Source organism: Mytilus californianus, unplaced genomic scaffold (genome assembly GCF_021869535.1).
Source record: "Mytilus californianus isolate M0D057914Y unplaced genomic scaffold, xbMytCali1.0.p SCAF_3, whole genome shotgun sequence".
Taxonomy (NCBI): domain Eukaryota; kingdom Metazoa; phylum Mollusca; class Bivalvia; order Mytilida; family Mytilidae; genus Mytilus; species Mytilus californianus.
Window position 1 is genome coordinate 20,135,530 of NW_026262679.1, and position 9,677 is coordinate 20,145,206.

The 9,677-nt window shown below is 31.9% G+C and overlaps 1 protein-coding gene across 1 annotated transcript; it reads right to left on the reverse strand.

Annotated features, from left to right (window-relative positions):
• Positions 1-4,253: 4,253 nt before the first annotated feature.
• LOC127734078 (DNA-directed RNA polymerase III subunit RPC7-like) lies at positions 4,254-9,576 on the reverse strand. The gene is made up of 5 exons (XM_052243703.1): positions 9,395-9,576; positions 7,857-8,049; positions 6,786-6,925; positions 5,543-5,674; positions 4,254-4,896 (listed from the first exon to the last, which is right to left on the reverse strand). The coding sequence occupies exons 1-5, from the start codon at positions 9,509-9,511 to the stop codon at positions 4,807-4,809; spliced, it is 672 nt and encodes a 223-aa protein (XP_052099663.1). The 5' UTR covers positions 9,512-9,576; the 3' UTR covers positions 4,254-4,806.
• Between the last annotated feature and the right edge of the window lie 101 nt (positions 9,577-9,677).

The following is a 9,677-nucleotide window of genomic DNA, read 5'->3' on the forward strand; positions in this document are numbered from 1 at the left end:
TAATGACGATTTTGACTTTTACCGTTCAGGAGTTACGGTTCTTGAAAGTTTAAAAAATGTCGTATCCGTGCATTTACTCATGAACTGTTCAACCAAACCTTTTTAAATTTTAATATGTTGTTACTGACAACAAAATGGAGGTCAAGTTCAATAATGACGATTTTGACTTTTACCGTTCAGGAGTTACGGTTCTTGAAAGTTTAAAAAATGTCATGTCCGTGCATTTACTCATGAACTGTTCAACCAAACCTTTTTAAATTTTAATATGTTGTTACTGACAACAAAATGGAGGTCAAGTTCAATAATCACGATTTTGACTTGTACCATTCAGGAGTTACGGTTCTTGAAAGTTTAAAAATTGTCGTGTCCGTGCATTTATTGCCTTTCCATTTGAAAACTATACAATTCATTCATTTTTTTTTTTAGATATTTTCAAAATCCTAGGTAGGTGGACTTAGTAATTTTTTTTTACTTTATGCATTAAGGGCACACAGTTTGTCCTGCTAGAGGGTCATTTTCTATCTAGTTTATATGTTGTTATTGTTGACAACATGGAAGTCATGTTTGATATTGATGATCATAAATTTTACCTATTAGGAGTTTTGGTCCTTGTGATATTGATTAATGCCAGAACACAAATAAATGTTAAAGAATCCGGTTTACTGTCATTTTGACAGCTCTTGTTTAAAAAATGGACAAAAATGCGAAATTACTGATCTATACTGAACATTTAGATATATGGAAATATATACAAAATTAGAAACGACTCATTAAACAACTACTGAAAAATCACTAATTAGTGAAATTTCAGGGAAATCTTCATACAGATATATGTATTTGATATCAGAATGGGGGTTCTTATTGCGATACTCACTCATTTCCATAGAGATTACTTGGCCCTGCCCCCTCAGTCATGGTAAATTGAATTTGAAACTTTGGCATAGTTAACATGTTAAAGTTTGTGATTAGGTTAGTTTAAGGTGAACCACTAATGATAAGTTAAGGGTATTTGCTATGTAGTTGTATAAGCACTGGCATATCTAAATATTACATACAGGCGAGACATATCTCTGTCAACAGTATATTATCTCTTGTCCAGTTGTTGTTTTTGATCAAGTGAATTATTGTTGTCCGTCTTTATGATAAAGTTCATGCTGGATCTTAAAAAGCATGCATGGTCTTGAATTTTTATACGACGGCAAAATTTTTATCCTCATTGTTGAAGGAATTCTAATAGTAATGATAACACCATATTTGTGACGCAGCTAGGTGTATGATGGTCTGTGTACTTGTTCTGATAGAAATAGACTCGCCATTTGTTGGAGGATTTTAACAATAACACCTTTTAAACACAAATCCTCTCTTAGAAAGCTCTCTTACTTGGTTGTATTGTTTGCAATCATATGTCGTCAAAACATATTATACAGTCATTTTGATCTGACCATTTTTACGGAAGTTATGGGACTTAAACTATTTTTTTTCAGTATTGTAAAAGTTTCACCTTGTAAATGCAAGTTCTAGGATACCACTTGACAGAAATCTCTCATACTTGATAGGATTGTTTGCCATCGTGTAGTTGACCACATAATACCATCATTTTTATGAAAGTTATGGGACTTATATCATATTTTGACTATCTTACCCCAAATCGACACACAATTTAATTCCTCATTTATACATTGCCAGGGACATTTTACAGAAGTTAAATATCTGACTTGATCTCTTTTGGTTTGACGTGATCAAAATTGATGTATTGAGAGTTATATATACCCCTGCTATTGGTTTTGTGTGAAATGGAATACATATATACCTAACATTGTGGAAGCAAACAATAGAAAATAGATAAGTACACAGATAGGCTTAGCATTATTAACCAAATTTCACGAACCTTTGATATGTAGTTACTATGAAAAAATTTCCCAAATACATCAATGTTTAAAAAATACATGCAAAAGCTAATGGCAAACAGGAAGTAGATATAACGTGATGGATCCCAGGATGTTTAACACCTTAATGTGACCTACCGAATTAGACTTATCACCGGGTTTGTACTTACATCAGCAACACAATTGGTGCCACATGTGGAGCAGGATCTGCTTACCCTTCCTGATCACTTAAGATCACCCCTAGTTTTGTTTAAAAGGGGTTCATGTTTCTCTTGGTTTAGTTTTTAGTGTTGTCCTTCGTAGTTTTATTTTTTGAATGTCTGTGATGTTTATATCGGTAACAGTCTTGTCTATCCTTTGTCATGAAAAAGTTGTTTCAGTTTCAAAATATCACATTCGGTCAAGTTTCAGGGTTACAAAATTTACAAGACTGTTGGTTTATGAATTTGGTGATGTCTTAGGGATAGGTAAAAGTCAATTACCAATCCGCTATTGCCTAATGCTAAATCATTTCATATAACTTATCAACATATTTTATAGAAGTACCATGACGGTTGTCACATGTGGAGCAGGATCTGCTTATCCTTACGGAGCACCTGAGGTCACCCCCCCCCCCCCCATTTTTGTGGGGTTCAGGTTGCTCAATCTTTAGTTTTCTATGTTGTGTTTTATATACTGTTGGTCTTTTTCTTTTGTTGCAATAGAGTTTTCAGTTGTTTTTTTCGACTTATGAGTTTGAATGTCCCTTTGGTATCTGTCGCCTCTCTTTAGAGCTTAAAAATTTGAAGTTTGGTACCAAAAATCTAAAATGCAACCAATATTTCTGATATTCTTATATGTGCTACAGTGTAAAGAACATACATTACAGTTTGTTCAAATGTCAACTGTTACACCACTGACCACAGTCTATAGCGGTGAGCCCAACAAACATGTTAAATCCTCTCTCTCTGCCTTCTTTATGTGCCTGTCCCAAGCAAGGAGCATGTAGTCCAGTAGTTGGACATTATTGTTTTTCATTTTATTTTAATAGCTTAAATTCTGCCATTCGTTTTCTCTTTTGAATAGTTTCACATTTTGTTATCCTCGGACAATACATGGTACGGGGTTTTGCTCATTTTGATTACATCCTTGTTCTTTGGTCTATGATGCATAGTGCTATTGGCAATCATATCACATCTCCCTGTTTAATACTGTAAATTGGGAAATTTTGGCGTCGGGATATTATGGCGGTTTTCTCTCGAAAGGCATGTGTTTTATTTTGGTGTGTGTAATTTTGGTGCTTCATCCAATAGATGTGTTAAATTTTGGAACGAAATTATTCCGTATCTCGGGGTTCAAAGCTGAAAGAAAATATGAAAATAAAATCTAAAACATTACAATCACTTTTTAAATATTTATTTTTTTACAAATTTTAATCATTATCTCTATTGCAGTACATGTTAATCTATTGACGATTAAGGATCTAAATTTTAATTCTTATGCCTCCGGCAGTACATGTTAATCAATTGAAGATAAAGGATTACAAGGAGTTTTGATATTTTAATTACCAATAACGGCGTCTAATCAACAATATATATGATTTCTTAACAATTTCAGAAAATTGACAATTAAGTAGAAAAAAATATAGTGGTGTTGTCAAATTATACCAGGTATTTATTTGCAGATTTGACTATGTATAGAATTGTAGGAAATATACGGACGATATAATAGCATGAAATATATTTCCCAATAATTAGCATTACGATATTATCATACAGATACGCGATTTCGGTGTTTCAATTTTTAGTGTTAGCTTTATTTTCGTGTGTTTTATTTTGGCACTTTCACTTGAGGCACCAATTAAACCAAAATAAAACTACAACCAAAATAACCCAATTTACGGTATATGAGACAAACATGAAGTAGATAAGTGAGAGATCTAAAAATATGTTGCATGGTATAACTTAGCAAATTAAAGCTTTGTATCAAATATCCAGATGCTCTGATTTATAGTTGCTGAGAAAAATGTGACAAACAGCTTTATATGCATCAACCTGAAGAACATACATGTATGTGGCAAAGAGCAGTAGTTAAGTGATGGATCTTAAAATGTGTCCAACAGTAAAACTTACTAATAAGAACCTTGCTAACAAATAAACAAGAAGATCTATTCTGTAGTTGCTGAGAAAAATGGGTAGAAAATTTTCTTATTTGAGTGCATCAATGTGAATAAAATACTTGTATGAAGCAAACAGGCAGTAGGTAAGTCACAAATTTGTTTTGTAGAAACTGATTAAAATGCGACAGAGATGTGTCACAGATGGAAGGACAACAGAGGTAAACCATGATACCCAACTTCCTTTTGAGGGGTATAAATAAAATAATAAATACTGTAAATTGTGATATTCTTGTGCTAGGGTGATTTTTGTGAACATGTAAAAATATCCCCCAAATAAATGGTATGTACAAATTAACAATATGAGGGTACACTTTAAATTCAATACACTAATTCAACCCAAACACGAAAAGTTTTTGCATTGAAAATCATGAAAATAACAACTTGTAAAAAATATTCAAGTATCAAGTTTACAGTACATATATTATGAATGAGGCCCAAATGAGAGTCCTCTTCTCAAATTTATACAGTGCATTTATAATATGACTGAAAACATTTTAAATAAATTAAAATCACAAACAGCCTTTTTGTTGTCAATTAGAGTTTTTATTTATATCTGAATGTATCAACTGCAACACATGAGCTTTTCATTTCACTCTACATATTTCATCATTTCTTCGGTTCACAGAGATGTAGTCTAATTGTGGATCTTAACCTGTGTACAGTTAATGTCAGAGGTGTTAATGACTTTCTGAAGTTTCCTCATCTTTTTTTACACATCCTCGTCACTGTTTATCTGAATCTCCCTTGGAGGGAAGTGTTGATTCAATATATTGGGCCATCCCCATCATCCTCATCATCATCATCACCATATGTTTCTCCATTGTCAAAGTAGGTCAATATATAATCTGTTTCCTATAGAATAGGTAAGCATAAAAAAGTCAATGTCTTTGTTTTATGAAAGAGTTGATGCATGAATTTAAATTCCTCAGTCCATCAATGTCAAACATATATAAGGAAGTTAAAAAATGGTGGAATTCCTGTGTATTTCTACTGAGTCAAAATAAGAATACATACAACATGATAGTGTGTCTAACACAGATATGTGGCTCCAACCAGGTCAAATCAGAGCTGCCACCTTAAGGGTTTGGTGGGTGACCTTGTAACCTTTAAAAATGTTCATAACCAAGATATCAGATCAAGTTAGACATGTATAGTTCGCTTAAAAGTGACCTGGTGACCTGAAGAAATTTTTAAACATGACCTTGTGATCTAAGGGGGTACCCTCCAGATATATCTTGCCTGTGTACCCTAATCACAAACTTTAATAGTTGTTGATGTTGTTGACACATCATCCACATACACATCCAATTTTATTATATTATTGTGACTACTTCTGCCCTTTAGATTCATGATAAAATTACAATTACTGTAGTTCCGCCCCTCTAATTTTATGGTAAAATCGTAACTATTTCTGATCCCTGTGTTATTATGATAGAGCCTTCAATATAAATGTAATTAACTATGACAAATTTCTTTCCATCTTATACACTGTTAATACCTCTTCTTCCTCGATATCTTCATCAGCATCATCTAGATCCTCCTCTATTTTCTTTTCTGGGTTTGCTCCTTCCTCTTCCTCATCTTCCTCTCTTTCTTTATCTGTCATGGCAGCTTCTTTTTTCTCCAGTTTCTGTCAACAAAATTACAGAAAAATGAAAAAAAACTTCAAAATTTTGCTCTAGTTACCGTCTTTTGATCATAAAAAACTTTCTGTCCTTCAAAAGTTTCTTAAAAATTCCATGAAGGTTTGGCAAAGTTATTGATGTCTAAAAAAATTGTTTATCACAGACTTAACTTACATGTTGAAACTAACAACAGAATGTAGGATCGATATGTCAAAATGTTGCAGGTGTCACACAAGTGGCAACACACATTGATTTTATAGATGTTTCAAGCTATATTCTTCCTTTATATTTTATTTATGAATTCTAAAATACTGATTGTCCATTTGAAATTGATAAAAAGTTAAGAAAATGCTATGAAATTCAGTCCAAACACCAGAAAATTATTTGCATTATCTTGTCTGCTTACTGTTAAGGGACTTAGAAAATCTCATACAAAATTGTTGAATCTAAGTATCAAACTTTAAATTATAAATAATTAACCATAATAAGACAGTATATGTATATTCACCATAGTAATTATTATTGAGTCAAGACAGTGGATACTTAAAAGATATCCTTTATCTTTTGTTTTGTGTTGGAGGCTTCATATTTTAAAATACTTTAAGAACATAAAAAAATAGAGGGTTTGGCACATTAAAAGCTAGCTTAACCTACCACTTTCTCATGGAGAATGTCTGTAACTAAGTCAGAAATGTGAGAAAAAATCATACAAAGATGAAAAATGACTTTTTTCTCTCAAGAAACTGAACCTTAAACATGTTAAACATAGTTGTCAGGATTGTCTGTTTTCTAGTAAGGTATCCTGTGACTCCCTCATGGTTTTTAGTAGGGTAGCTATATAGTTTACCAGTTACCATAGGTATCTTCTATTTATTCATTCAATTTGAAAATAGTTTTTAACTGTAAATTTCTTGCTATGGAATAATTCTGATAATATCTATGTATGAAAAAAGGAGATGTGGGTCATGCTCCATTAAGACAGCAACCCACAATACAATATAACAGGGTTAAACCAAACTGCCCTAAGAGAAAAATTTTCATACTGAACTTGAATTATGGAAAAGGAAATCTGATATTAAGTATTTACATCAAGAAATATGATTATCATGTCCTTACCTCCAAAGTTTTAGTTATTTCTTTTTCTACTGTCTTCAGCTTTTTAGAGGGTGTAATGTTTGGTTTAATAGTTTTACTGCTACCAAACTTATGAACTTTCTTCTCTGCAGGCTTCAATTCATCTGGAAACATTCTCCAATCTGCCAATTCCAATAAAAACATATATATTCAAATGATTTATATAGGTTTGAAACTAAGATCAATGACCATTAATGCACTTTTTTTTTTAAAGCATAAGACATCATTGTGAGTTAAATATTTTTATTCATAACTGTAATAGTTATCCAAAAACCTGTTCAACATCTTGTCACTTGCATGCTTCACTTTAATACAGTTCAAGTTTGGTCCACTGATAAGCAAGTGTTTCATGGATTCTTGCTTTTATTGCGCTTTTATTTCTTGTTTCACCTCTCTTTTGCTATTCTTGAGTGGTAATTTTGGATTTGTGAGAGAAAAAAACAATTTATGAGTAAAACAAAACTTTTTAAATTTTCATCAAACTCATTTAGTAATTTTTACATTAAATGTAACTTTTAAGGTCAATATTGTTTCAAGAGTTATGATTTATAAAAATAATAAAACAGCGACTTCCTGAAGAATTCCTGATATGGGTTCATCATGTTTCTGTGGTTATGTGCTTGAAAGTGATTATTATTTTAGATCACAAAGTATGAGAGACATTCAAGTTTGGTGCACTGATATGCAAGTTTTCAATGGATTCTTGATTTTATTGCTGTTATGTTTCTTGTTCTGTATAATATTTCCCATAACATTCATAACCCGAATAATTCAGTCGTTATATTCCACTGCTCTACGATTGCTACATTAATGCCTGAAGATCTTGTCAATAAAAAATCGTCAAATAATCATTTGGAATTGGCTTGGGATATATATATCTTGCTAACATTGAGCTATTAGCTGATTGGCTCTCTCTCACAGAGAGCACCAATCAAAATCCTGGATTCGTGATGCGTTTTTATTGTATAAAGAATTCAGGCACTCGCGAGTGGGAGAGTCGATCACGAGGAGGGACTGAATTATTCGGGTTATAACATTCATAAATATTTTTACCTGGATTCCATTGTCCCAATGTGTCTTGTCCTGATTGATATTTATCTGAATATCTATCAATATCTTTCCTTTTTTCCCTGGATTGTATGTAATAAGGGGACTTCTTCATAAAACCTATGAACTCTTTCTTCAATGCACAAATATATTCATAGTCTTCACTTTGTTTCAGTGGAACTGGTTTGAATTCTTGTGGCTAAAATACAGAGAAATAATGAAAAAAAAATCAATTCATATACATGGTACTAAGAGTAACTTGATAATTTATAATTAGCGATAAAAAATAACAATACACCTCCTCTAATTTCTACACTATCTGAAAAATCCTCAATGATGATATTCAAGTTTGTTTATGAGATGAAGTATATATTTTTGTGTTGTTGGGTTGCTGTGAGAAGTGTCTACAATAATTTATTTTTGAAATTTTGTTATTAGTGTCCATATCATTCCTCTTTACACATTAATTCTACGATCTACATTAAGGAATTGTGTGCATCTGCATGCACAGTGATACCATTTGAAATAGCTTAATTTCTAGACTTTAAACAGGCAAAAAAAATAAAACAGAGCCAAATCTGGGGTTAAAAACCATGTGATAAATGTATTTTGGAAAAAAGTTTTTTAATTTATCAAATTACAATATGTGTTGATTCTTAAAACACAGATCTGGTTCAGTTATTATTTGGAATGACAGTTAGCAATAAAAAATCTGAAGCTACAATGTACATGTATGAAAGAAATCATTAAATGAAATAAAACCCCTTCTTCTATTAGAAGTCTTAGTATCCTGCTCTGCATCTCAGTCAACCCATTATGCATATTCTGCCTAGCTGATCTGTTGTTTAATTATTTCTTGTACTAAAAATAAATCTTAATTTATATAGTTGGTACATGTACTTGTCTTTCTCTTATTTTCTTATAATGGCGAATGGGTGTCAAAAACAAACAATGATCAATCAATCAAACATTTTTAAAATGTATTGGCAAAAATGTAGGTTTCTTAATTGTCTGTCTTGTAATATCAGTCAGGGGTAATACTTATACAAGTGTTTTTATATTTACTGGTACAGGTAATTTATTTTGGAGGTAGAATTATATCCCTTTGACGTTCAGATTTTTAAAAACTTACATTAATAAAAAAATGATTTTTCTTCTTTTCTTGAATTTATTTCGACAGCATTGCTCTAACATGTTTAATAGAGTGTTTAATAGACAAAATCAATATTTTCATATTATCGACTTTTGACTCTGGAAAATTAAATTTTTCGACAGGTTAACTACTCTGTGGTAGCTATATATAGGACATTCTGGTACATAAAAACCATAAAAATTCACAGGGTTTTTATTTACCAGATACAGACAAAAAGATAACTTTGAGCCAGATAAAAAATCTATTTTTTTTTAGTGAAAAGGTGCTTCAACTGCAATAGATTAGGTTGTATTGTGAACATGAAATATTTGCCACTGGTCTTATATCAATCTATTTCATCATCACTTAGATAATTTTTCAATGACATCCATGCTTCCTAATTTCTATTTACCGGGAAGAGCGGTGGCGGTTGAAGAACCGGTCCTGAAAGTACTTCTCCCTTGTTGATTCCCAAAGCTTCTACGTTGAAGGATACATTTCTTCCTCTACCCCTGCCTCGGCCTGCCATTGGCCTTGTCAAGAATAAAATTGTTGACTGGTGGAAGCGGCCATCTTTCGGGAGAATTCCAAACACGCAATGTCGGAATTTATATTTTATTTAAAAAATGAGGAATATATTTAGTTAAACAACAGCAATCAATCAAATTTCAAAAGTATTATTTCTTAAAGTATCA

Bases quoted from the DNA above. Each gene is read 5' to 3' on its own strand.
- LOC127734078 (XM_052243703.1), bottom strand. From the start codon at position 9,511: ATGGCAGGCCGAGGCAGGGGTAGAGGAAGAAATGTATCCTTCAACGTA. The intron at 6,926-7,856 runs GTAAAAATATTT...TGGAATTGGCAG, and splicing joins ATTGGGACAATGGAATCCAG to ATTGGAGAATGTTTCCAGAT. The intron at 4,897-5,542 runs GTATTAACAGTG...CCTATTCTATAG, and splicing joins AAGATATCGAGGAAGAAGAG to GAAACAGATTATATATTGAC.